Below are 27,516 nucleotides of genomic sequence, written 5' to 3' on the forward strand. Positions count from 1 at the left end.
CCCATTGCTGGCGATTCACAGAAAAGGGTGGTGTGTGTTTCCACCCGGGCATTGCCCCTCTCCCCTACCACCTCCCACAGAGCCATGGCCCACGGGCTCAGAGAGATCATAACGTCACAGAAGTAACCAGAGCAGCGCCGCTGAAATAAGAATCCATAGCATACATTATTTTGAATGCATAATACTAATGACAATACCAGCCCAGAGAGGCTGGGACCCCTTCCTGCAGAAGAGAAGGCGAAGCCTCCAGGTCGGAGGCTGCCAACATCCTAATACCAACAGGAGCCTTCTGGGGACTTCTGGAGACACGAGGGAGAATCTCTGATACCTTGGGACACAAAGTACCACTTTTAAGTATACCATGCCACAGCACTCATTCCCGTTAGCATGATTCTATTGTCTTAACCAGAAAGCACGCCTCGGATCTGTACATTTAAATTGTGTAATTAGCTTATGTTCCTGTCTCTTCTCTGGAGGGAGCTCCAGCTCTTCCACTGGTGCTGAACCTCCAAGAACACGAAAACAATGCTGTCACGAACAACAGTGGGGGTCTGTTTTGGATCCCCACCCCCAGATTTCTGCTTTCCCTCCTCCTCCCTTCTCTGCAACCCTTTTCCTTTTGCAAAACAAGGGAAAAAACCCTGCGAAGCTTGAACAGCCCTCAGCCTTCAATCCACTGAGGCTCCCTGTCCTCCTTCGGGTTTTCTGTTGGCAATCAGAAGAACCCAAGAGGCCAGAGTTCTCCTAGGAGGGCTGTTTGTTGGTGGAGGGGCCATTGCCCTACACTAGACAGCAAATGCATGCAGACCAGCAATGGCGCGACGCACAAAGCCTTGCGTGCAATCCCGCAGGAATGCAGGAATGCCTGTCCTCGCGCCGTGTAGATGTTGGAGGAAATGGGCCAGAGCTGCTTCTCTCTGTCTCTGTCTCTGTCTCTCTGTCTCTGTGTCTCTCTGTCTCTCTCTTCTCTCTAACATGGTAGATTCTTTGTCATGTGAGGTTGCAAGAGAAATCATAACAGCGTTCTCTATCTTGAGTTCATTTTTTCCCCTTACTGCTCATATTTTATCTTCTTGCCTTATTTTTAGCTTCCTTTGATACTTTTTAAGAACCAATCATTTTCGTCTTAGCCCAGGCCGTGTCGTGTGAAGTTGTTCATACTGTAGCCCCCGCCAGGGGCTTCCGCCCACGGCTGGCCAGCGCGTCTGCAGCTGCCGGTTCCACCTAGCCCAGAGCAGCAGCTCTCCTATTGACATGAGCATAACTTTCATTGTCCTAATCAGTGAGTAAAAACAATCAGGTTGCTAAGTGTCATTTTTTTAAGCCTGTGTAAGAGGATTTTAAGAAGTTGTCATTGCTTTTTCAGTTGCTCTTGAAAGTTAATTTTCTGCATTCTAGAATATTCTGCCAGCAGTTCTGTGCAGTTAAATGAAACTTCCACATCAGCCCTAGACAGGAGGAGGGTTTTACTTTGTCTTTCACTCACATATCCTAAGCTCAGAATATAGGAACATCCACTTAAAATTACACAAGAAACCTTCTAGTTCTTTCCAAATCTTAACCAAGGGCTGTACTGAGAAATATTTTTGACTCATAAATAATTTACTAAGATGATACATGATCTTTATGAAGTCATGAAAGAAAAGAAAATGGTTCATGTGTTTATTTGAATAATTGATGTACCGAAAAAGCTGATGTACTAAATGTGGTCATTTTTATACATGATTTAAGAATTTAAGAAATATATTTAAATCTCATCTATCAAAACCAGCAGTTCCGGGCTGGGAAGATGGCTGAGTGATAGAGCGCTTGCCTTGCATGCATGAAGCCCTGGGTTCAATTCCTCAGCACCACCTAAACAGAAAAGGCTGGAAGTGGTGCTGTGGCTCAAGTGGTAGAACACTAGCCTTGAACCGAAGAGCTGAGGGACAGCGCCCAAGCCCAGAGTTCAGGCCCCACAACTGACAAAAAAATAAATAAAAAAGAAAAAGAAAAAAGAAAACCAGCAGTTCCTAAATTGCTGGGGCCATGTACTAGTGAGTTCTAGTTTCCTGGTACCTTATATAATACCCACAGTGGAACACAGCAAATGTTCCTGAACCAGAAAGAAAAGCCAAGACGGCTTAAAAAGTATGTGTGATGTGGACAGGTAGATAGACAGATAGATAGATAGATAGATAGATAGATAGATAGATAGATAGATAGATAGATTATATAGAACCCATTACACTGTTAGTCCAGAATGAAGGAGTTCAATGGGAACACAGAGTCTTGGGCAGGAGTTACGAGTTCAGTCAAAATATATTTTTAGAATATATAGAGCTTCCAAAATCCGACAATGAAAGGAAAGCAGCCAATTGAAAAATGGGCTAATTATTTGGACAAATACTTCACCAGGACAAAAGAAGAGCATTAAAAGGTACTGGACCTTAAAGGTCATTAGTGGCCGGGGAAATGCAGGTGAGAAGCATTGTGAGACAGCAGCACCCACGTGAGAATAGCTACGCTAAAACTCACGGCAGTGGCCGGCGCGGCTACTGCAGCAGCCATGAGAAGGCTTCTGCGTTGCTGGCAGGAGACACTGGGGCACCGCCATTTTGGAAAACCATGTGGTTTGGTCCATCAGTTCACACTTACCTCACACAGACCTGCAGTCCCACTCCTAGATTTTTACCTGGGGGAAATAAGACTTGTGTTCATGCACACATGGCCCCCAAAGGTTTACAAGTGGCTCTAAAAATAGTGACCCAAAGCGAGAGGCAGACAATTATCCTGGAGCTGGGAAACGGGTAAGCAAGCCGGGGTACGTGAAGCCTGCCGAGGCCCATGAAATGATCCCTCGAAGTAGGGAATAAAAGGAGCTGGAAGGGGCCAGTGCTGCCCCTTTCTAAGGCCCTCATCCCCCACCCCTGGCACAGGAAGGCCTCTGTCTGAAGCTCTCTTACCTGGCCCAGAAAACTGCTTCCAAAAGAAATGTCCCTCTCTGAAGCACCTGCCTAGGAATCTCATCAAAGCACCAAAGACAACTAGCCAGCGGAGAAGAGACTAAAGGTCTCCAGCCCAGACAGGCTTTGATCTGCTCTTCTGAGGGCTGCTCTGAGACGTGGCCCAGGAGATTTTGTCTGGGAGACATTGCTCATGGCCAAGTTCTGCCCTCGCCATTCTGTCACCTGTTGCTACCCGCACTTCCCCAGTGCTGTGACAGAGCGTCTGAGAGAGCTGGAGATGGGCGGTTTAAGGAGCAGAAAGCAAAGGAGGAACAGATGCAAATGGCGGTGTTTGCATAGCCATGAGACCCTGCGTGTGTGAGCAGATGTCCACCGTGTGACGCCACCCGCAGGCCTCTCTGCATCTCCAACCAGGGAAACAAAGGCAGGAGACAGAATGCGGTTTAGGGGCATTGTGTGTGTCCCACAGTGGTCATGGGTGACCCCAGGCTCTGACCTGTGGAGCCACGCCTGCCGGGAGCACGGCCATTCACTGTGACAACAGGAAGAAAGGCTCTCGCAGCTTCTGCCTCGGAACTGGACGTCATGTTTGCCTGCAGCTTAGGCCAGAGCAAGTCACTGGGGCCACCTGAGCACAGTGGGGGGGCGAAGGATTTTGGTGACCACCTCTATCGTCTGCCACACTCACCCCACCTGGAGATCACTTTTAAATGTGGCTTCTAACTCAGTAGGTCCAAAGAGGGACCCGGATGTTGTACTTTGAACAAGCTGTGGCCACCGTCCACACGCTCAGGGCTTTAGAGCCTCACTGGTCAAGCCAATGAGCGGAAAACCTGTCCCACCCCCTTCTCAGCAGAGACCAGACTCTGCCGGGGACTCTGTCATTTTGCATTAAAAGCCCAGAGAAATATTCTTGCAGTCAGAAATCATTGTGATTTACCTCGAGGGTACAGGGGACACAGGAATAGCTAATGAACACCATTAGCGTGTGGCAAAATGGCAGATCTGGGGAGGGACGCCACAGTAACACAGCAGGGCCCCAGGAAGCTAAACCCTCTGTCTGAGGCCAACATTTGCAAAAGCAGGTCTTCTAAATGGACCAAATTAGATCTAATTGTACCACCTCCTTTTCTGCTTTTCCTGCTGTCAGCTAAGAGGCCAGCATAGGTCATTGCCCCCTGACGGGGTCTTGTGGGGGCCTCTGCCCTTTTGAGCTCTCGTGACCGACACACTGGTGGAGGGAGCTTGTAGTGTGCAGACCCACTCTCCTTCCATCAGCTTCCGGGGGCGCTTCCATCCTTCCTCAGCCTGAGCTCCTGTGGATCTGAAGTCTTTCCTGGTATGACAGCAAGCCTCTCAGCTGTGGGCAGAGCCCTGGCATTTGAGCTCAGTGCCACACGAAGCCAGACATTCAGGAGTCTGCTCAGCTCAGAACAGATGCTATTATTCTGCTGGTGGTTTTATTGTAGCTTTCCTTCACATTGTGTGTGTGTGTGCACACCTGTGTGTGTGTGTGTGTGTGTGTGTGTGTGTGTGTGTGTGTGTGCAAGCCTCGGTGTGTGTGCATGTGCCAGTGTTGGGGCTAGAACATAGGACCTTGAACTCTGGCTTTAGCTTTTTTCCTTCAAGGCTGATGGTCTGTCATGTGAGCCACACCTCCATTTCCATTCCTTTTTAGGATAATTAGAGATAGGAGTCTCTTTATTTCTCTGCCGATGCTGGCTTTGAACTGCAGTCCTCAGATCTCAGCCTCCTGAGTAGCTAGGATTGCAGGTGTGAGTCACCGTTGCTGGACTTGCCCATGTATTTTGGTCAGCCAGAATGTGCCCATGGACAAACACTGCTGACTCGAGCACTGGCGGAGCTCACCAAATCTACGTGGGGGCCACGGGGTGTGCAGGGCAGGAGCACAGCAGAATTTTACCCAGGAGGAAGTAAAGTTGAAGTGGTCTGTCTCCCAGTTCAGAAGGGAAAGGTAGCAATCCAGCAGATGATGTGCCTGGTACCTGCTCCCCGCGGCCACTAGAGGGCAGAGCGAGGCACAGCTTCCACACCTGGCTGCCCTACTTGCATTTTTTTTTTTTTTAATTGTATTTTATTTTATTTGAGAACATACTGTACAAAGGGGCTACAATTACATGGGCAGGATAATGGATACATTTCTTACCAAGCATTGCAGCCTCCTCCTTTGTTTACCCTTCACTTCCCTTCCCCGCCTCCCCCCTCCCCCCACCCAATTTTACCCCCCTCCCCCCACCCAATTATACCCCCCTCCCCCCCCCACACCGGCATTGTAAAGCTGGTTTTGACATGACATTTTGTACTTCTCATTGTTGCAACAGGTCCACCTGAATCCTTAAACGACTTGTTTGTCCCCATCTACTCCACATGTTATACTGACATCAAATATAGTGAAAACGGGGGTTACACTGTGGGGGAGGGACATACAAAGCAACAAAGAAATAATCTTATAAATGCATTAGAAATACATGCATGAAAGAAACGAAAACATTAAAATACATATTTAAGGGTTCATTTTCCTAACATCACATTATCTGACCTTTTCCGCTTGACTCATACCTATACTAGATATTGCAAATAAGGGAAACCATGGGACCTATGCTTCTTTGGGCCTGGCTTACTTCACTTAATATAATTTTTTCCAAACCTTTCCATTTCCTAACAAATGGGGAAATATCATTCTTTCTGATGGAGGCATAGAATTCCATTGTGTATATATACCACATTTTCTTGATCCATTCATCTACTGAGGGGCATCTGGGTTGGTTCCATATCTTAGCTATGGTAAATAATGCTGCAATAAACATAGTTGTGCTGGTAGCTTTAGTGTGGTCTTGTTTGTAAACATTTGGGTAAATGCCCAAAAGTGGGATTGCTGGATCATAGGGGAGATCTATGTGAAGTCTTTTGAGGAACCTCCATACTGCTTTCCAAAGTGGTTGAACAAGTTTACATTCCCACCAACAATGAAGTAGGGTTCCTTTCTGTCCACATCCCCTCCAGCATCTGTTGTTATTGGAGTTCTTGATTTTTGCTGTTCTAACTGGAGTGAGGTGATATCTCAATGTTGTTTTGATTTGCATTTCTTTTATGGCTAGGGATGTTGAACATTTCTTCATGTGTCTATTGGCCATCCTTCTTTCTTCTTCAGAGAAGCTTCTCTTTAAGTCTTTCGCCCACTTATTTATTGGGCAGTTGTTTCTTTGAGGATTTGTTGTTGGGTGGTTTAATTTTTTGAGTTCCAAGTATATTTTAGATATGAGACCCTTGTCCGTTGTATGGCTAGTAAAGATCTTCTCCCAATCGGTGGGTTTTCTATTGATCTTGCCAGCTATGTCATTTGCCCTGCAGAAGCTCTGCAATCTTATGCAATCCCATTTGTCCAACCTTTCTTTGATTTGTTGTGCTTCCGGGTCTCTATTCAGAAAATTTCGACCTGAGCCAAGGAGACCTAGGGTTTCTCCTATTCCATCCTGATACTTTTATTGTCTTTAAGTAGTTGTACAAAGGAGTTACCATTCAACACGTCGGGTACAAAGTCTAGTACCTCTGGATCGGCGTCTCCCCCACCCCTGCCCTCCGTTTTCTTAGTTTCACAGGCTGTGCGTTCCCCGTCCCCAGACTCAGGTTCTTGGTCTCAAAGGCAAACCGAGTTGGCTTTTAGAAGTCCACCCCCACCTTCCCCTGGGCTCTGTATCATACATTGGAATTCCCAGGGAGTAGTTTCACATCATTGAAATGAAGGCTCATAAATAGAATGAAATGCACACATGTGTTTTGTAAACACATGGGGGCTGGGAAGGTGGCTCAGTGGTAGAGCGCTTGCCTTGCATGTCTGAGGCCCTGGGTTCGATTCCTCAGCACCACATAAGCAAAAAGAAAAAAGCCAGAAGTGGTGCTGTGGCTCAAGTGGTAGAGTGCTAGCTTTGAGCTGAAGAGCTGAGGGACAGCGCCCAGGCCCAGAGTTCAGGCCCCACGACCGGACCCCCCCCAAAAAACCAGTGAAACCCCAAAACCTCAACACGTAAGCCCCAGTTCTCTTGGTAGGTAGAGGAGAAAGGGTTTGCTTAGATGAGCTTCACGAGACTTTCAAAAACAGGAGGCTGTTGAAGTTTGCACTGTAGGTTTCCTCTTCCTGGCCTGCCGACTCCCTGTGGCTAGCACGGCCATTTCTCCTTACCTCAAGGACTTTCCCACTGTGATAAGGATGAGGGTGTTTTGCACACACACACACACACACACACACACACACACACACACACACACACACACACACACACACACACACACACACACACACACACACACACACACACACACACACACACACACACACACACACACACACACACACACCCTCCAGCCTGGGACTGGTGGCTGCTGTGGGGTGGGCAGCCGCCCGAATGGCTCCGGACTCAGTGGCCCTATCTGGAGGATACAGTGGACCTCCGGAGGGCCCGAGAAACGAGGAGAAAATATTTGGCTATGTTTCCATGGGAAAGGCAGCCGCAGCGCTGACGGGACTGGCAGCGCAACCCTGGCCTCCCGGCAAGATGTGGAAAACCACCACCGTGCGCCCACGTCCTCTTCCCACTGACACGTTTCCTAAAAAGCAAGAGGTTCCTGTAGGGCCATCTAAGGTGAGGTTGGTGTGTGTGTGGCCGTAATCCTAGCACTTGGGAGGCTAAAGTAGGAGGACTGCAAGTTCGAAACCAGCCTCAGCTATATAGTAAAATCCTGACTCAAGACTAACAAGAATGACGGCATCCTTCCAGGTCTTCTGTGCACATACATGCAGCACACGCAGGTCTGTCTCTCCTGTCTTACACGTGGGCACACCTGTGTGGGTCTGTCGCCGGAGCCAAGCCCCCTCCCGCTCCCACCCCGACCTGTGGAGCGCTCACGGGAGGTCCTTATGGGATCTGTTCCCCGAGCCGTGCTCACCTTCCTAAGGGCTCACCTCCCCGGGACCCCACGTGGGGGTCACCTGTATGGGGAGGGGGGGGCGCATCCTGGAGTCCAGCCCGGGCAAACCTGGGTCCTTGGCCCCAACCCACCATGAAGTCCCCAGCACGTGAACCTGAGTGAGATTCCGAGCTGCTTTGTGTGTCCACGTGGATCGTGTCAGCTCGGGGCTGGCGCCCTGCAGGACTGCTAGGCTGGTGAACGGAGACACAGAGAGAAAAGCCAGGCTGCGCCCGCTCTGCCCCCCGGGCCCTGCGGACCCCTCCCGGACACCAGGAGAAAATGGCGCTGAGCCCCGTACTGCAGATGCCGGCTCTGCCTTCCCAACACTCCGGCTTGTCTCCGGCAGCAGGAATCAGGTCACGCGACTGCGTATCAGGGACACCACGGTGATAGCTGCTGGCATTGGGGAGGAGGGAGACTGTGGGACTCAGTGAGGGAGAGGAGGCAGGCGGTCGGCGCTACTGCCGGTGGGCCCCTCAGACAAGAGCTCCGTCTCTATCTCAGGGGTCAGTGTCCCGGCGGCCAGCCGAGGCGGGCTGGGAAGGCAGGCGTGGACGACGCACCGCGCGTTCCTCTCACGGTTCTTAGAGGACTCAGAATCTTAGCAGGAGGCTGCAGGTACAGGCAGTCCCGAAAGTGTCCAGGTATCTCTTGATCATAGAGATGAGGGCCCTAGAGTGGCCCGTATCGTAAGGATTGAAAGTAGAACAGGGTCCCCGGGGGCTGGGAGGAATGGGGGTGAATGGGGGCGAGTTTCTGTCTAATGGAGTGGTTCTAAAGTCGGGCAGTGGTGGCAGGCGCATCGCGGGAGTGCATACGAAATCATGCGCACACGTTTGATTGTAAGTCTCACGGGGAGCAGGTGCGTGCATACCTTCACACTGGACTTCAGCTCCAGGCCGGCCTTCCGAGTAGCTAGGATCACAGGTGTGCACCCCAAAGCCACCTTTCTGTTGACAAGGAGTCTCGCAGCGTTTCCCGTCCTGCTAGCTTAGCCCTGCAGGCCTCCCGACCGCCGCCGCCCAAGAGGCTAGGACTGAAAGTGTGAGCCACCTATGCCTGGTGAATTTAATACCGGTCTTTTAAAGTACTAAGAGCTAACGGAAGGCCTAAATATGGACTGTGTGAACTGAGTTCCAGGGATTGGCACAAGGTAAGAGAGTTGGATTCAGATCCGGGAGGATCTACAGCTAGAGCTGTTTGGGATATTTTGAATAGCAAACCTTCTCTCTGAAGGAAGAAGCCAGTCAGTAAGGAAAGGATGAGAAATGCATTTGTGAGAAAGGAGCACTGGTTGCTTCTATTAGGCAACCTTCCAGAAGTTTCCTGGACCAGGGGCCACTCCACCATGAGTTAAGTTAGCTGCTATTTAGACCACCAGCCCTCGAGGCAGTTGAGGAGTAAGTAGGAAATGAGAAAACCAGAGCAGGTTGGGCACGCTGGCTGTGTGTGGGACTGGGCTGGCCGTCGCATGAGCCTGTGTGCTCAGCTCTGGGGCTGCCTGGGCGGAGTTGGGTCTAGGCCTTTGACCTGCAAGGAAGCCTGGGTTCTGGCCGACCCCAGCCCACCTGAGCCGCCACTCTGCTCGTTTCCTGTCCCCATGCCAAGGGATGGCTCTGCTGGATGCCTGCTGTCTCTTGTGGCTCCCTCAATTCCTGGCGGTTCTAGGAATGAAGTGCCTGCCACCGTGTGGCAGAGCCTGGTATTGCCCATGTCCCAGTCCAGCCACCTTCCTGCCCCAGGGATACTCTGTCTTGGGGGGACCCGGGGGGGAGGGCAGTATCTGGTTGTGAGGGCAAGAAACTGGGGGGACCTCTAGCCTTGCCTAGAGATACTCCTGGAGGCTTCCCGAGGGCAGGATGGCCATTCTCATGGCACAGGGGCAGCCGTTTGTGAAGCAGAAGAGGGAGGAGGGTGGGCAGCGCATGAGGACCAGATACTGCCCACGCTCTGGGGGAGCGAAGACCTGGCTGAGCGTGGAAGGACCCTATCGTGCGAGGGGAGGAGACTGAGGAGGAGGCAGGGCTTCCGTGGACCCCCTCCCCCCCGTACAGTCCCAGAGTGTGGTCAAAGGAGTCCCCTCCTCAGAGCATGGGGGACCTCACAGACAGGAGGGGGCTCAGGTGGCCACGGGAGCGGGAGGCGGCGCCCCTCAGCCGGGCCCGCGTCAGTGGGCGCCAGCACACGTGCCACGCCCTCCAGGGGTGAAGGAGGCGTGCTTTGGTTTTGGCTGTGGACATTGGAAAGGCTGGGTTGGTTCACTCACATGCTGAACCTGCGGCCCCGGGGTCAAGCCTGGCACGGGTGTTGGCATGAGCTCCAGAACCGCAGAGATGGTCTTAAATCAGCCACGGAGCCTCTCCGCACCTTCAACCTGCTTTGAGCTGCACACATCAAGTCCTGAACCTGGCCTCCCTTGTTAGAAGCAGCTAGCGCGCCGCGGCCTCACGCTGCCCACCCTCGGCTGCTGCCCCAGCCCCGTGCCGCCCTGCGTCCCTCGGTGGGCACACCTGCCAGGCCACGGTGGGGCGGGGAGGACCCCGGCTCACCCCCTCTCCGTGAGGAGTCTCCTCTGGGCCTGGCGGAGACTCCCAGATCCTCATCCTCATGCAGGTTCTGTTTCTGAACACAATTCCAGTCCCATGCCAGGTTCCGTCCTGGAAACAGAAAGTGCTGGAAGGATTTCAGGCAAGGTGCATTTTACAGAGATTTCCATGTTCCCGGGATCATTAAGAGGGTTGGGGAAAGCGCCCCTGAGGCTGCAGTAGACGGAGAACTTACACAAACCACCGGAACTGGCCGCACCAGCCTTTCATCGCCTGCAGGCTGGACGCCAGTGACTGTCCGGAGGAGCGTGCGCCCCTCCCGCCCGTGCCCGCCTGTGCCCGCCCGTGCCTGCCCGTGCCTGCCCGTGCCCGCCCGTGCCTGCCCGTGCCCGCCGCTCCCTGGTCCCTGTGGGTGGGTCTCGCTGGCGGGGAAGGCGGGAGGCGTGGCGGCGTCCCTCACCGCCTCTTCGGTCCCCAGGCCAGCGGAGGATGGCAGGATCCGGACGCGAGCTGACATTCACCTCTAACTATGGAGATAAGAATAGGACTTCCTTCCTGAGGCTCCTGCAAGCTAGAATTAACATGCACAGGGTCTTCGCACAGAGCGGCACGTGCCAAGCCCTGGATAATTACTAGCTTACCAAACCAAAGCCAGAACGCATGCAGGAGTGGCCCTCATTCTTATCTCTAATCCTTGCGAGGAGTCTGGCCGCCTCTGAGCTTCCTTGGTGAGTGTCGCTTCTCACCCCCCCCCCCCCCCCCCCCGCCATACTTGGCTTGAGGATCCTGAGTCCGCCTTTCTGGCTCAGAGGGCTGAGCAGAGAGAGAGGGCAAAGGAGAAGCCCCACGCACTGGTTCAAGCTGAGTCTGGGGCTGGCGTGGCTGGCTTGGCTGCCTGTGGACAGGCGCGCGTCCTCTCGGAGGCCCCGGCCTAGCGTGGCAGCTCCCGCCTGGAAGCTCAGCTCCCAGCTCCCAGCTCCGCGCCCTGCGCAGCCAATGGCGGGGCTGCATCTCTGTCACCTATGTTCCAATGCCCTCGCAGTCTGCAGGGAGAAAGAATGGGGGCACGGCAGACACCCCACAGGGACAAGGAGAGGCCAAACCCCAGGGGAGCAGGTCTAGTTCCTACTCCATCTCCCACCCCACATGTCCCCGCTCCCCTCCCCCACGCCATGCCCACGACCAGCTTCCTCCCCTGGCAGCAGATGCCACCAGACTTCCACCGGGTCACAGCTGGGGAGAGAAGCTCTGGCCTGACAGGCCCTGGGCCGGGAGCTCAGGGCACAGACTCCAGCTCTCGGTGGAGGAGCAGGGCCTGCTCCCCAAAGCCACAGGAGGCGTCATCTGAGGGCTGGGGCGAGAGGGAAGGCCCACAGCTCCCTGCCGTCTCCCCTGCCCGAGCAGCACCCAGACCTGCCCTTCCCTGCAGAGCCTGGGCACGCACGCCCCAGGGCTCAGGCCGGGGCCACACCAGCAGCAGCAGCACGGCGCCAGGAGCTGCGAATGAAGTACAGAGTTAAAACCCATCCGTTCCAACCCCAGCCCACCGCCGCGGCGGAGATGACGCCCAAGGGAGACAGTGCACCCTGCAAGCCGCCGTCCCCCGCTCGGCGCCCATCTGTCACCTGTCCTCCCGGAGCCGCAGGTCAGCATGGTCCCGAAATGAGTCTGTCCCTCCTTGTGTCCCCGCAGGTTCTCTCGGAGCACGGCTTCGGGCCCATCACCACGGACATCCGCGCGGGGCAGGCTTTCTACTACGCCGAGGACTACCATCAGCAGTACCTGAGCAAGAACCCCCGCGGCTACTGCGGCCTGGGCGGCACCGGGCTCTCCTGTCCCCTGGGCATCAAACAATAACCGCCAGATGTTGCGAGGTAGACCCTGGGGCGGCAGCAAAAACGCCGCCGCCCAGTGGGGCCAAGGCTTCTGGGATTCACCTCGGGGGCTTTTGGAGTTCACATATCACAGAGACAATCATACAAATCCAGTTTGCACGGAGGTTTGATTCAAGGGAAGTACAACAGCCAGCTGACCCAATGTAATTTGTCTTCTAGTATGGGTTGGGGCGGAACATGGAATCTTCTGGATCACTTGGGGTCTAGCTGGAGATGATGAATAGCTTGTGACTGTGTTTCTGGTCACGGATGCCAAGGGAGGCGCTGGGGACAGCGGCGGGGTGCCGCCGCGCTGGCGTCCTCGCTCCCCCCTCCTCCCCCAGTGCCTTATAATCTGCGAATGTTTACAGTTTTGATTAATCACTCAAAGAAATGATAGGTAAAGGGTCACTCTGGCCCTTCCCAGCCCTCTTTGTGCAGACAAAAGATGCAGGTTACCGTAATGAATTCAGTGCTTTGCTCACAGCTATGAGAAATGCTTGTTCTGTTAATAATGATAATAAAGATCTGCGGTTATAGCATTCCAGCGGCTCGGAGTCTGTTCTGCGGTGTGGGAAGGATGCTCGTGTGCGCGGCAGAGGACGGGAAGCGCTCTGGCGGGGAGGGGCTTGTCATGCCTCCCCAAGATGGAATATTATGGGAATACCAAGATGGAATATTATGGGAAACCTACACGGTTTACCTGCTCGTAAGGTCAGGGGTGACAGGTGCGTTCCAGGCCCTTGTCACTGGATGATCGGAGGGACAATTGCTCTTAGAATGAACACCTTCGTCTCTGCCCTGTAGAACCTTCTACTCAAGACCAAGAGTTGGAGCCATAAACATGTAAACAAACGGATACAAGCCGGCTCCATGTCCTGCTGGCCCTCGGTGGGCTGAGCGGGGTGAGGGGAGGGGGCCGGGGGCCGAGCCCGCGTGCGGGGCCATCTCGGCCGGCCTAGGCCAGGGAAGGCATCCACGCCGCGGTGAACTTGGTTGTGGCAGACGACGTGGCTAAGGTGGCCGGCGGCTGAGGACGTGCGCAGGGGACAGAGCCGCGTCGGCCAGACCTCCGCTGGGGAAGGCAAAGCTGCCCAGCACTGCGTTCATGGACCAGAAGGTCATCTGCTGTGTAAGTGTTTCGTGTATTTCATGTGTATTTTGCTTTGGTTGGCAGTGTGTTTTATAAGTGCCAATCAAGCCAAGTTGGTGAATGGTGTTATGTACACCTTCATTATCCTTCCCAACCTTCTATCTCCTGACTCACTGATTAAGAAAGACGTGTTGAGCCCGACACCAGGGACGCACACCAGTAGCAGAATGGAAGATCATGGTCTGAGCCTAGTGAGGGTAGAAGAGTTTGAGACGCCTTTAACCCCAGTTGGGTGCGTCCTCATGCGCCTGCCATCCTAGCCACGCGGGAGGCAGCGATGGGAAGGATCACCATCCCAGGACAGCCCAGGCAGAAATGCTCACGAGACCCTTGTCAGCTTTGAGCTGGTCCCAGTGGTACATGCCGGTCAGCCAACGCTATTGAGAGACTGAGATCGGGAGGATCATGGTTTGAAGCCAGCCTGAGCAAAACAGTTTGAGAGACTTCATCTCCACAGAGGGAAGCTGGAGGCAGTGGCGTGCACCTGTCATCCCAGACACAGAGGAAAACCTTAAGTAGGTGAATTGTGGTTCAGGTACACGTGATAGGAAGTAAGGTCCCATCTTTAAAAGCACCAGCAAAAAGCAGGGTTGGAGGCATGGCTCAGTGGTAGAGAACCTTCTTAGCAAACATGAGTCCTGGAGTTCAAACCCAGTTCTACTAAAAGAAAAAAGAGAAAGGTAAAATCTCCAACTACAATTGTCGACTTGTCTATTTCTCATATGGTTTTAGTAGTTCTTATTTCATATACTTGGAAATTCTGCCACCAGGTAGATAAACAGTTAAGCTATGCATAATTCTTTGAGGAATTGACCCTTTATTATATGACCCTCTGTATCCTTTATAATATACTTTGTTCTAAAATCCTCTGTCTTATATTTATATCATCACTGCAGCTTTCTTGAGATTAGTTTTCACATGATACGCAGTTGTTCATCTTTTCACAACTTGTTAATTTGTATCCATATTTAAAGTGAGTTTGTGCATAGCATATCGTGTACCAGGCTTTTCTGTCCAATCCGACAGCTCCTTGCCTTTATCTGGGTTGTGGAGACCACTTACATTTATGCGATGACTTTTGTAGTTTAACTTCCATCTCCCCTGTGACAGTTTTGTTCAGTTCGACTTCTGTCTTTCATGTGGCTATTTTGGTATTTGTTCTTTGTTCACCTTTTACTATTTTTCTCCCTTCTTTCAGGAACACAGGATTCTATTCTGTCTCCTTTGTTGACTTATAGGCTATACTTCTTTGTTGTGCATTACTATTTTGCTGCGAGTAGCCAATTATGTGATTAAAATAAATAATAAGGAAACAATTTTTCATTTAAATATACAGCTAAAATGTCTGGTGTCCTTCCGTCCTCTGCTGGGCTCCCCCTGCCATGTTCTGTTTGTCTTAGAAATCTTCATTCCGCCTTTGTTTATCAAACATGTTTTTGCTGAACATGGCCTTCTAAGTTGACCATGTTTTCCTTTCAGTAATTAAAATTTTTGATTCCATTCTTGTTTCTTTCCCTTTTGGCTGGCATGGCTTCTAATGAAAAATCCACTGGTATCCTAATCTTCGTTGCTCTGACACGATGTGCACAGATTTTTTTTCCACCCATCTGCCTGCTTTTACAATTCTCTCTTAATGAAGTAATTTGATTACTCTGGGTAAAACTGTGTGGCCACAAAATAATACAACCGAATCCTAGTCCCTGGCACTGGCAAGAATGGGATGAGGTTACACACACACACGCACGCACGCACGCATGCACGCCTGCGCGCGCAAGTCAGGGTCACACAGAAAGAAGGTCCTGCAAGGGTCCAGGTAGAGATTAGAGTGATGCGGTTACAAGCCAAGCAGCACCGAGGACTGCTGGAACATCTGGAATTCTGACTCAAGTGTATAGCAAGGCAAGGAAGGACCCTTCCCTTGGAGTTTTCAGAAAGAGCATGGCTCTGGTGACATCTGCTTCCACCCCTCGTATCTATAAACTGTGAGAGACCAAATGCACATTATTGGAAATGAACCACCCCTTCCCCCCCTCCCCCACCCCGACCCCCACTTAGGGTGGTTGGTTACAATGGCCTTCGGAAGTTTACCTCTTCCTGCTCATCTCCTGAGCATCCACCAGGACATGAGGATGACAAGTCATTCATTTCTTTATATGTTTATTGGCCCCGATCTGCATGCGTGTCCTTGTTACCTGGTTTCAGGACTTTCAACCCAGAGGGTGCACGGAGGCTCATAATTCCGTGGGGATGCTCCAATGCCCTGCACTAAGGGAGGACGCTGTCTGTGGGGATAGCGCCAGCGTTCTTAGAAGGCCTCCATTCTGTGCTCTGAACAGTCAGCCAGGGCGTCGCTGGTTCCTCTTTGAAGACTGGAGGCCACGACCTGCCCTTAGCTGTCCGTCCCAGATGGAGTTGCCGAAATTAGAGCATTAGAGCTTTGTCATCCTGGGCTCAAACACCCCAGCTGACTTGCAACGAGACAGAATTAGGGCACCGCTCAAATAAAGAAGTGGAAAAAGAAATCGGCTAAAATCCATAGGGAGAGCTTGCTATTTCTTTATCTGTCTCCTGTCCCAAATAGCTCAGCTCTCCTCCCTCAGTTTGTGTTAATGTGTTACATTTCTCTCTCTGGCAGCAAATGCCACCAGACTGATGTCCTAAAGTAGGTCACGTAGATGGTGATGAATTGAAACAGCCCCTCCAGCTACATTGCTCTGTGACCTCGCTCCTTCCCCGTCCCCTGACCTGATTTCTGCAGCCCCTCGGGGTGGCCTGGGTCACCCCGACCAGAAGGGCTCGGGCAGTTTGCCTTTCAGCTCCCGGGTTCTCAGCCCTTCTAGCTGGAAGGAGACTGTCGAGTCGTCCTTGACTGTCCTCAGTCTTTTTACCTCTCCCCAAGTCCTCTCATTCTCATTCCTCTCCAGCACTCATGCAATAGCTTCATAAGGTCATGATCCATTTGGCCCAGCATCCAGAAAGCCAGCCTGGTCTTCTAGAATGTCCACTGCACTGAAGCCTGTTTCAAACAGACAAGATCCAGGCCAGGGCTCCCCAGGCAAACATGGTAGCATTGCTGTTCTGCATAGAGAATAGGTCTGGGGTCAAACAAACCAAGGAAGAGACCAAGAGGAATTAGTGTCAGACATAAAGAGACAGAAAGGATTCTCATGTGGACAGTAACTAAGGGGGAAATGCCTGCTGAGTGTGGACAGCACCACCCAACATGCTGGGGCACAGGTGGCTCACGCCTGTCATCCTAACTACTCAGGAGGCTGAGATCTGATGATCATGGTTCAAAGCCAGCCTGGGCAGGAAGTCCGTGAGACTCTCATCTCCAATTAACCGCCAAAGAAGCTGGAAGTGGAGCTGTGGCTCAAGTTGTAGAATGGTAGCATTGACGTAATGAAATAGGTCAATGAAATAGCTCAGGGATGGTGCCTAGGCCGCAAGTTCAAGCCCCGGGACTGGTGAAATAAAAAAAAACTAGGAGGGGAAAGCATTCTGTGCATGCAAGTTTCGCTCTTCCTGAGCAAGCACGTCTGCTGCCGCCATGGGGCATGGACATCAGACTCCAGCATCTTTGGCCTTTCAACAAGGACTCACAACAGCAACGCTCCAGGCTGGTTCCCAGGCCTTCAGCCTCAGACTAGACCTGGATCCCTGGCTCCCTTCTTTGGAGGCTTCCAGCCTCTTAGACTGAGCAGCTACCAGATTCTTGGCTCCCTAGCATGCAGGCAGCCACTATGGATGCCAATTTAATCTCTCGTGTTCCTCTCTTCCCTCTCTCTCCCTCTCCCCTCCCTTTCTCCACCTATCTACCTGGATTCTGGTTCTGCTTCTCCGGGGAACTCTGACAATTATGGTGGATGAAGAAGTTCTAGGGCACTTTCTAGGAACCAAGTTGTGGCTATCAGGAGAAAAGCTAAAGATAAAGGGAGAGAGGAGTTGAAGGGTCTCATATTTCATGAGTCATCCGCCCCTTTGGAGGATAAAGGCAGTTGAGCAGAGGCTCCTGTTTGTAGGAGAGGAATGGATGGACTTCCGCCCCAGAGTCTCTGGCCAGCTCCTCCCTCCATCCTTGGAAAAGACTAGACAGGCTTCCATGTTCTAAGCAAGTGAACAGGCCATGCAGCAAGCCCAGAGTATGTTGTACATCCTCTGATAGCTAAGTGATTGGTTTAGGTGCAGAAAATGGTGGAGAATTACTCCTTATATTTTGCTCCCACCCTATCTTTATTTCACAAACTGAGGAGGTCACTTGGTTCCAGAGATGAGACAGTGTTTAATCACCCAGGCCAAAACAGCACCACAGAATATAGGAATAAGATGGCCCAAGGTGAGAGAACCAAGCAGCACCCCGAGTCTGGCTCGTGTGCATAAGGTTTTCCCGCTTGAGTCGTTTCTTGGTTAATCCATAGCAGATAATTGGACACCTTTGTATACACCCCAGGGACCTTTTTCTTGCCGCAGTCTATGCCCCAGCTGACAATGCCCATCTGGTACCACCTGGTTTTGTTCTTCTTTTTGTGACAAACTAGAGGCCCTCCACTGTCACCCTAGGGGAGAAAAGTTGAGGATGGAAAGGAAGTCACAAATGACGCCCAGCGCACTGAGGCTCAGCCATCTTGACTGTGGGCTTTGGTTCGGGGCTTCAGCCACATGACTGTGAGTATAGGAAAGACAGCGAACAATTTGGTACAGATCAATGTGATGAATGACAATTGTATCCAAACGAATCTCCGCCTCCACATCAGCTCTTGTACATTGGTTTTGATATATTAAGAAGTGGTCTTCACCTTTGTTTTTAAGTACTTTGGTTATTAGAATTCTTAGAAGTTGCTCCTGTCTTTTTACCTCAAATCCCTTTCTACTAGCTCATTTTTCTCTTTCAGAATTGTTCACAATAGTAAAGTAGTAAAAAAAACAAAGGCGGAAATCCATTCTTCCTCATAATAGGTACTGGGTTTCATATTCAAAGTACATCAATGATCTGTATCAAATGAAACAAAAGAGTACTAAAATGTTTAAATATGTGTGGTTTAAAACACTGAATTTTAAACAACTTACACATTTTAAGACATCATGAAAAACATTGCCAAATTAACCCAAGTAAGCAGAGAGGACATAATTGGTACAAAAATTGGAACAGGTAAGTCTCAGCCCGTCAACCTCACTTTCCAGATTTGAACACTTGTTTTCACTGGAAAGAGATGGTATGTCTCTGTTATAATTCTGGCTTTGTGCTAGTATGTTCTTACAAGGCTTCTCGTTTCACTGAGGCTTAGTTTCCCCATCTGTGTGGTCCATCCTATGGAGCATCAAGAACTGGTCAAGAAAACAACATAGGTGACACTTTTCTTCTTTCTGACACAGGACTTTGTGGACATGAACTTGATTCTCACAACGGCTCTGGAAAAGAGGAACCCTTAGAGCTCCCGTTGTCTGGTCAGGGGAGTTGGCAAAGGCCCAAGCATAAGTGTCTGGTTCTCACTCAGGTCACACAGTGACACGGGAGGGAAGCCAGGTCATTGAATTAAGAGTTTGTGTCTCTAACAACGTCAGAGACCCAAACATCTGTTCTTAGAAGATCTTATAGAATATCTGCACTGAGCTGAACAACATCCTTCCAAAATTCATGTCTACTCGGAGCCTCACAATGTGGCCTAATTTAGAATCAGGGTCTTTGTAGATGTCATTAGTTAAATGAAGATGTAGTCATCCTGAATTAGAGTGGGCCCTCATCTAACAGCTATAGTCATTATTATCAGAAAACAAGTAAGGGCGAAAGCAGAGGGCAAGAAAGGCGCCTAAAAGCCAGGGAGGCTTCTGCGGGGAGTTAGGAGCAGTGGGGAATTACCCCCCCCCCCCCCGCCCCGTCCCACTTCAAACCTGGGGAAAGAACAGGACCTTGCTCATATGTCTTAAGGCTCCAGAACCGTGGGAGAATCCTTCACATTTTTTAAAGCTATTACATGTGTGGCCATGGGTTCCAGCAGCCCAGGGAACTGCTGTGGCATCTTGCGGGGGGGGGGGGTTGGGAGTCAGGGGGGATGGGGGGAGTCCCCTCCCCCAGCAGAACACGGCATTACCTGGCAGGCATCCTTCCCGCCTTCAGGACTCACAGCACACACCATGTTCCTGGTGATAAGAGGCAAAATATGGAAGCACTTGCTCCATTCCACCAGCTGGAGGTTGACTTTGCGCAGCTTTGGAGATACGAAATTCGTGGTATCTGTCCCTGAGGAGAGTGTGTGGCATGCAGCTGAGCCCGAGGGGTCCTGTTAGGGTGACCTCAAGTACCCCTTCCCCTTCCAGGAGCCCCTATTCGTATTAGGGGCTTTGCTATGACCCAGAGAACAATCAAAATTTGGACTGAGTGGGGAGAAGAGGATCTAGAAGACTCAGGTCTCCTGAGGAGCTAGAGCTTCCGAGGCCTGGGTTCTTGATCAGCTCTGCTGGGATGGGTAAGTCAGCCGGTCCTGGTCCAAACTCATGAGAATGTTAGGAGAAGCCGGGACCAGAGATGGGCTTGAGTCATGTCAACTCCCCAAGGAGCTCCCTGAGCAGGGACGGGCTCCCACCTCTAGATCCCACCGCCCGGCAAGACTCAGATGATTGCCGGGTGTGGCTGTATTCAGTGTCTAGGGTAGAAGAGGCTGGGTGGGGATGTGTCAGATGGACTTGGAGGAACTCTGAGTGAGGTGGGTTTCTGTTTTCTTCACAGTTCATGCAAAGCTTTCCCAGGGGGGCCAAACCAACTCTGGCTTCAGTGTTCAGTCAGGTAGGTGTGCTCCTGAAATGTACTTTTCCTGTTTGTTTGTTTTTTAAGTTATGAACAAGACACATTTACTAAGAACAAAGCTGGAAGGGATTACTCTGTAGGGCTGGCTGGGAAGGAGTCTGGGAGCAGATTGAAGGTCAGTTTCATCAGGAAAAATTTATATTCCATTCAGCTCTGCACCTTGCCCAGGACCTGTGGTTTTCAAATATTCTAGTTTCAGAGTCCTTTGTCACGGGAGAGCGGAGCTGACACAATGGATCAGGGAAGGACTGCTGCCGTTAGCGCTGGGGACCTCCTGAGGCCACTCCCCAGTCTGTGTCCCTCGGAATTCCTCCAGTCACCCCTCAGGCCTGACGGCATATGCCTCGACTGGCCCTGAGCTCTGTCTATAGTTCAGCTTCTGCCCTGTGGGGCCATGACTTGCTACAGGAGCCCAGAGACCCCCAACTTACTCAATCCTCATGGTGTCTGGTCCAGAAAAGCTTCTAGACTTGGCTTCCGATTCCAAACACTAGCCAGGTGCACCACACCTCTCCCTCTCCCTGTAAATCTCCCCCCAGCCCCAAGTGACTCACCCGTGGCACCCCATCCAGCCACCCAGCAGCTGCTCCACTTCTCCGGGCTAGTGACTTCCGTGAGGCATATGGGGATCCTTTTGACCCCCAGGGGTAACGGGGCCTTGAGCAAGACCAAAGCTATGTCATTGTCCATGAGCCAGTCATTAAAAAAGGGGTGTATAATTAGCTTGTCCACTTTCTCCTTCTTCAGATCCTTGGTATTTAAGTCGTCTATGCCATGTATGATCTCCAAGTCAGAGCTTATTTCAAAAATTCAAGGAGAGAAAAAGGTTAAGTGGTAGAAAGGCAAATGGTGATCATGCTGCCAGCGTATGGCTGTAACCACACACTGGGGCGGCGGGGGGTGGGGGGGTCCTGGCTTCACATTCAGATCTGAGTTCTCATTACTTAGCAGCTCCTGGCCTGACAGCGTCCACTGGTCAACCCAGCATTTGGGAAGCAGTTCCACACTCCAGTCACAAGGTGCTGACCTCGATTTGCAAGAAGGGCTGGCTCAGAGCTCGTGACCTGTGGACTCTGGCACACACTGTAGCTTGTGATGTGCAGCCAGGGCTGAGCCTTTGCGTCCCTGGGGCCCCGAGAACTCCCCGATTCTCTGGCCGTGGTCAGCCACCATTGCACTCAGAGAGACCAAATACTTAGGGGAATGCATTCTTGTTCGCCGGCTTTTGAAATGGAAGTCTCACCTGGCGTGGGTCTCCCTATGTTGCCCATGCAAGCCGGCCCTCCCTCAGCTTTCAGAGTGCTGGGGTGACAGGCCCGCGTCGTGCTTTCTAGAGGTTTCAGGACTGCGTGTGTGGAGGGCCATCTATTCTGCAGTTCAGGTCACGAGTGCGACGTGAGCCGTCCCAGGGGGAGAGCCGCTGGCCTCCGGCCTGCTCAGTGGGGTCGTCAGCCAGGTGGGCCTGCAGCCGCCGCCCAGCCCTGAGCTCCACAGCCCGGAACCCCTGCCGCCTGCCCAGGGCCAGCGGGGCAAAGGCCCTTCCCACGCAGACCAACCCAGGCACTCACATGTTGGTTCTTTGGAAGCAGTGCGCTGCCGTTAGGATCCACCACTCGTCGAGAATCGCGCCTCCGCACAGGTGATTCCCTTGAGTGAGAATGCCCACCTGCCACGGGAAGTCGGCAATGTGCGCAGGTTTCCCACCTATGATGGCATTCACAATGCTCTCCTCCGACTTGGCATTTCTCTTCTCGCCACATTTGACTGGAAGCAAACAGGAAGAGGAGGGAGAATGCGGGAGCCCACCAGGCTTGGAAGAAACTTAAGTCCGAGCTCCTTCTCCCCCCCCCCCCGCGGGCAGGCAGCAGTGCTGAGCGAGAGGACACGGGCAGGGGCCCCACCGGACAAGTCAGTTCCCACCACAGTCCCCCCAAAGACAGGCCGCGTGGGGCACGTCTTCACCGTTGCTTCTCTGGGTCTGAGGAGGGAGACTCAGCCCCAGGGCTGGGCCACATCCTGCTATTGCTTGTTACGTCCATGAATCAAGGGGGGGGGCTCTTTATTCCAACCCTGGTCGGGTGTCCTGGCACCGACCACAAACCTCGCTCCTCAGCTCGGCACGCCTTCCAAGGCTTTCGCATGGGAGCATCCCCCAGCTGTGAGCCTCTCCCGCAAAGAGCCCCTTCTGTCCCCTGCCTCCACTCCCCACCTGCACGCCTCTCATGATCAATGGCACCGAATTTCATCCCGTTTTAATTCTAGAACATTCCCAGTCTCACTGTGAGAATAAGGTGTTGGCATTTATTTTAATGTGACAGGATTCTTCTAACATATTTCTGATATGCTTTGAATAAAGACAAAAGTAAATCCTACTCTTCTCTCAGGAAAGCACCGTATTTTGTACTTCTGGTCCAACCTCTTCAGCCACATTCCCAGCGCACCACCTACCACCACACCCTGGCCACACAACCCACACCAACCCCACAAACCCACCACAAAACCCACCACCACAGCCTCCTCCATACCACCCCACCGCCAACCACCCCCTGCCACACACCCCACGCCGCCCACATTGCGCCCCACCCCCCACAGCCCACACCCACCTCATCACAGATGCACCCTCAACGCCCTCCCACCCCCACCCCCCTCTCACCACCAGTTCTGCCGCCACCTCTCTCTGCTCTTCTGCTTCTCTCCCAACGTGGCTTGGCCCTTCAGGTCCCCAGAAATGCCCGGTCCTTTTCTGCGCTGGATTCCTCCCCTGCCCCCATTCTGATCTGCGCCCCTCTCAGTTTCAATTTCTGTGTGTCCCTCACCCCTTAGCTCAGTTACAAAGTCAGTCTAGAAATCTCCCTCGCCTCCTATACTCTCGGGATGCCTGCCTTATTAGACTTTCTGCTTTCCCGTCAGAACACTGGTGACGGCTGGTAACGAAATGTGTGTGTGGCTGTTAAAGTGTCTTTCCTCCACTAGAGTATAATCTCTGTGAGGGCAAGGATTATGGAATAATGAAATTATATCTGCATCACTCAGCTTAATGGCTGGCCCATGGGAGGAACCCAGCTCATGCTTACCAAATACATGGGTGCATAGATGGATGGACAGGTGGACAATAAAGATGCTGACATCAATGGAAAAAAAGAAAAGAAAAGGACCCCTTGGCTCCTGCCTGCAGAGGCAATCCGGAAATTGCAGAGCCTCAGTTCAAGGCATTTGCCCTTTGACCTCCTAAGTGAGAAAGCGTGGGACGGGGAAGGCGTGCTCGAGAGGTGGCGCTCATAGGAAGTGGGGCTCCTTCCCGGGAAAGCCACGCATCAAAAGGCACGTGCAGCCTGATCTCAAACTGCCGGAACTTTCCAGGGAAACTTGGAATTACTAGACAGCAAAGCAAGGGTGGTCTCGGAGGAAAATTTTAAGTGCTTAATTAAAATGATAATTTGTGAATGTTTAAACAAAATTACCAATAATGGATTTCACCATTAGTCAGCCCCGTGGTATTAGTCCCCGTTTTCCTCTTGAAATGTAAGGAGAGCAGCTGCCCCCTCTGAGGGACCCGGGCCTGCTCGCCACCACGCAGCTCCTACGAAGCAAGAGGCCTTCACAGCCAGCTGGACCTGTCAAAAGCACGAATGCTTTCCCCTCGCTCGCAGCTTCCATCGCCCGTCCGTCAGCAAGGCCTCTGCTCTACCTTTGCTAATCTTACTGGGCTGAAATGATGCCATGTGGTTTGAATGAGCGAGGGTGCTTCAGTGAACTCAAAACAGCTGGAGACATTCATTGGGTCCGTGTCCACGTAGGAGAGGAACGCTTCCGAGGGGCAAGGCAGGGAGAAGGATTCACCTCCAGAGCCAGGTCTGATCAGAGATGGTGGTGAGGTCAAGTCTGGAGGGACCTCTGAGCTCACCAGAAGAGCTCTGAGATCCGCCTGCAATTCCTCCTGGAGGCTGGGTTGCTGCCTTCCTGTTGGTTTGTCATTGGGATAATCAAGGCACGGGAGCTCCGAGGGATGATGACCTCAAGAGTAAATGTCAAAGGTCATCTGCAGTCTTCGGAGGAAAGCGACCATGCCTGTTGAGAACAGAGTGAGAATCCACACCGCACCCTGCCGAGTGCAGCCAGACATTCTTTGCCAGACAGGAATCCCGGCCTGCCGTGTGCGTGGTGCGTGTCACCACGGAGAAGGGATGGACAGAAAGGCTGGCTGCGAGGCGAGGGCTAGCTCCGCTTCATCCCAGGCCTCTCTGGAGCGACGGTCAGACGGAGCCTCAAGCTGCAGGGACCGCATGGCCCACAGCCGCTCGGAGGCCGGGGCCAGCTCAGAGGGGAGCCGAGTCTTCAGTGTAGCATACAGAACACCAAATCGGACAGCTCGGACACCTGAAGGACTTTCCTGACGACAGAGACAGGCCGTCCAGCCTTCTAACCCGGGTTAAAAACCACAGGTATGAAAGTCTTAATTTCCACTATATCATAACTCATCTTGTCAGAAATGCCACAGCACTGGGCAGACTCAGAGCTACAGAGTTTTGAAATTTCAGGGTCTCTGTGGGGATCCAAAGAATGTGTATGTTCCTCACTATCAAAGAGCTTTGGGGTGCATCCCAACAGTGGGCTGTTACTCTACAACCTTGTTTTATCACCTATAAAATGGGGTTTGGTTGAATCTGTCTAAGCCTCTTTCCAACTTTTACTTGGAAAGTGAAGGTTCAAAAGTTCGAAATGCTGAGGGGAAACATCGCTTTTTTAAAACATATTACTATAAGGCATAGCTATATTTACTTAAGTTCTTATTTTCAAATACTGATACGGACTTTACCTTCCCATTCTTAATTTTCCCAAGAATCAGGTGGTTTCTATTACAACGTGTTAGGTCTCCTGTGGGTATTGATAACAGCATGCGATGGCCATGTCATTTGTGTGTGAATTTATTTATCTGAAAAGTCACAGGGAAGTAGAAAATACTCCTCCATACTTTCATATGGTGGGGAGCCTAGGTTTGTGGGAAATGATGTCGAATTGGAGCTGGCTTGGAAACTGAGATCTATGGCTGTGAATTCCAGGTGCGCCCCCTGGGGTCTGATGAGCTTACATATTTTACAGATAGAGAAACAAATGAATCATGGATCCACCAGCACCCTAAGGAAACCCTAAACAATGCATTGGGGTGCTTACAGGTCCTCCTGGAATCAGGTCCCTTTGGATTCTAGATTTTTCCAAAGTGACAGACTGATTCTGACCCAGGGATACCACCAATTATATTCAGACAAGGCAATCTTACTTTGGGTTGGTTTTTCCTTGCTTCTCTGCCTTGAGCTCTTGGGAAGTCTCAGAAATTCTCTTCCTCTTAGAGATGGGCGGATATGCTGGTGACTGGGAGCTTCAGAATGAGTGCGCGCGAGGGAGGTGGAACTCAAGTCTGCTCTGGGCACTGGGCTCTGGTGGGGAAAATGTCTGGGGTGCTCTTGTTGGCAGCGTCCCTAGGGGCCTGGAAGGGGGGGTAGGACGGAAGTCCAGGGTTCTGAGCTGGCTACATTGTTTGCAAGCTGTGTGACGGCACCATTGATTCTCCCTGTCTGGCCTTTGGTGTCATCACCTTTCATTCAAAGACAAATACCAACCCTGTCATCTGCCTGTTTTTTTTAATGTAGCTCTGATTTAGGGGGCTGGATTCCATTTGGCTGCACCAGGGAGAAGGAAGTCTGGGACTCAGTCGGGGTCATCTCCGGCCAGACCTTTCTCTGGAGCAAGGTGCAGCTGAGCTTCTGCTCCATCTCAGATTCTTGCTTGATCCTTGTCTCCTTCCAAACCCACTGTCCCCACCCTCAGACCCCATCTCTCTCCACACTCTGGCTGGGACATCTGATCTCAGGCCATGGCTTGAACAGTTCTTTTTTCCGTTTGCTTCTGGTGGTGCTGGGGTTTGAACTGCCTGAGCTACTCTACTAGCCCTTTCAGTGTTGGTACTCTTGAGATAGGTATCACTGTATGTCCAGATCCATTTGGAGTGTGATCCTCCAATTTGTACTTCCCTTTGTCATTGGAATGGTAGACATGCATTATTGTCTTCAGCCATTGTACATCCCCTGTAGCTTGGCATGACAGGCATGAGCCACTGTGTCCAGCAAGGTGTTGAGATGGTGTCTCGTAAACTTTAATGCTTGGGCTGGCCTTGAACCATGACCCCCCAGCTCCGCCCCCTCCATCATCATGTTTATACTGATCCTCACACCTGTTGCTCTTGGGCCCTACCACTGCTCTCCTCTTGTAGAGCAACCGCCCTGCTCGGTATCTCCTGAAAATGTCAGACTGCAAACCTTATGCTTGAACTGACCTGCCCCACCTCAAGTTTGCTTTCCTACGAGACTTCATCCACTTGGAAAAGAATTAGTGCTCACATCCATGTGGCTCCTTAAACCAGGAAACTTTGGAAATCTGGTGTGGCCAGGAGGTATCTGTCCATTGACAGCTAGCTGCCTTTCCTGACCAATATCCTGACCTTGGCCATACACTGTGGGAAACTCTTGGCACCTAACACAGAAAGTAAGTCAGCCTCTCTGCCTGCCTGCCTGCCTGCCGGCCTGTCTGTCTATCTGTCTGTCTGTCTGTCTGTCTGTCTGTCTATCTGTCTGTCTGTCTGTCTGTCGGTCTGTCGGTCTGTCGGTCTGTCGGTCTCTGTCTCTGTCTCTGTCTCTCTGTCTCTGTCTCTGTCTCTGTCTCTGTCTCTCTGTCTCTCTGTCTCTCTGTCTCTCTCTCTCTCTCTCTCTCTCTCTCTCTCTCACACACACACACACACACACAGTCGCTTCCACACACAACTCTCAGGTATCCCCGAGAGGCCTCTGGGAATGCAGATCCCTGGATCCCGCTCCACCCACAGCTGCCAAACTGGACCCCCAGGCCCTGGCCTTCAAAACCAGCTCCTGGGTGATCCTCCTGCCCTTGGAGAATGACAGGTGCTCACAGGACGCAGCCACAGGACACCCCAAAGACCTACGTGCCAGAGAGCTGTGTGCCCAGGGCAGCAGCAGGGCGACCGGCAGCAGCAGCCCTGCTCTTCGCTCCCTCCACCTTTCCATGGACCCCGGTCTCCATGTCAGGAGGGGAGCTTCACCGGCCCACAGCCCAGCCTGGCTGCGAGATCACAATGGGCCCTGTGGGAAGCTGCCCTGTGCCCATGCAGCCTCTCAGCTCCTTCGGCCTCCAG

General features: G+C 51.9%; 2 protein-coding genes across 4 annotated transcripts in view; one reads left to right on the forward strand and one right to left on the reverse strand.

Moving 5' to 3' along the window:
* The window catches only part of Msra (methionine sulfoxide reductase A), a 258,069-nt gene extending 245,170 nt beyond the window's left edge, over positions 1–12,899 (forward strand). For all 3 annotated transcript variants that reach the window (XM_070016778.1, XM_070016780.1, XM_070016781.1), the window contains exon 6: positions 12,176–12,899. In XM_070016778.1, coding sequence (XP_069872879.1) covers positions 12,176–12,340 — 165 coding nt within the window. In that variant the 3' untranslated portion in view covers positions 12,341–12,899. The remainder of the gene's footprint in view (positions 1–12,175) is intronic.
* Positions 12,900–17,796: 4,897 nt separating this feature from the next.
* On the reverse strand, positions 17,797–27,388 carry LOC138822982 (serine protease 52-like). Its single transcript, XM_070015929.1, has 5 exons — positions 27,307–27,388; positions 21,881–22,076; positions 20,867–21,108; positions 19,600–19,748; positions 17,797–18,066 (listed from the first exon to the last, which is right to left on the reverse strand). Exons 1-5 carry the CDS (start codon positions 27,386–27,388, stop codon positions 17,797–17,799), a joined length of 939 nt encoding a protein of 312 aa, XP_069872030.1.
* Between the last annotated feature and the right edge of the window lie 128 nt (positions 27,389–27,516).

This window comes from Dipodomys merriami, unplaced genomic scaffold, assembly GCF_024711535.1.
Source record: "Dipodomys merriami isolate MVZ:Mamm:240054 unplaced genomic scaffold, mDipMer1.0.p SCAF_12, whole genome shotgun sequence".
Classification (NCBI taxonomy): domain Eukaryota; kingdom Metazoa; phylum Chordata; class Mammalia; order Rodentia; family Heteromyidae; genus Dipodomys; species Dipodomys merriami.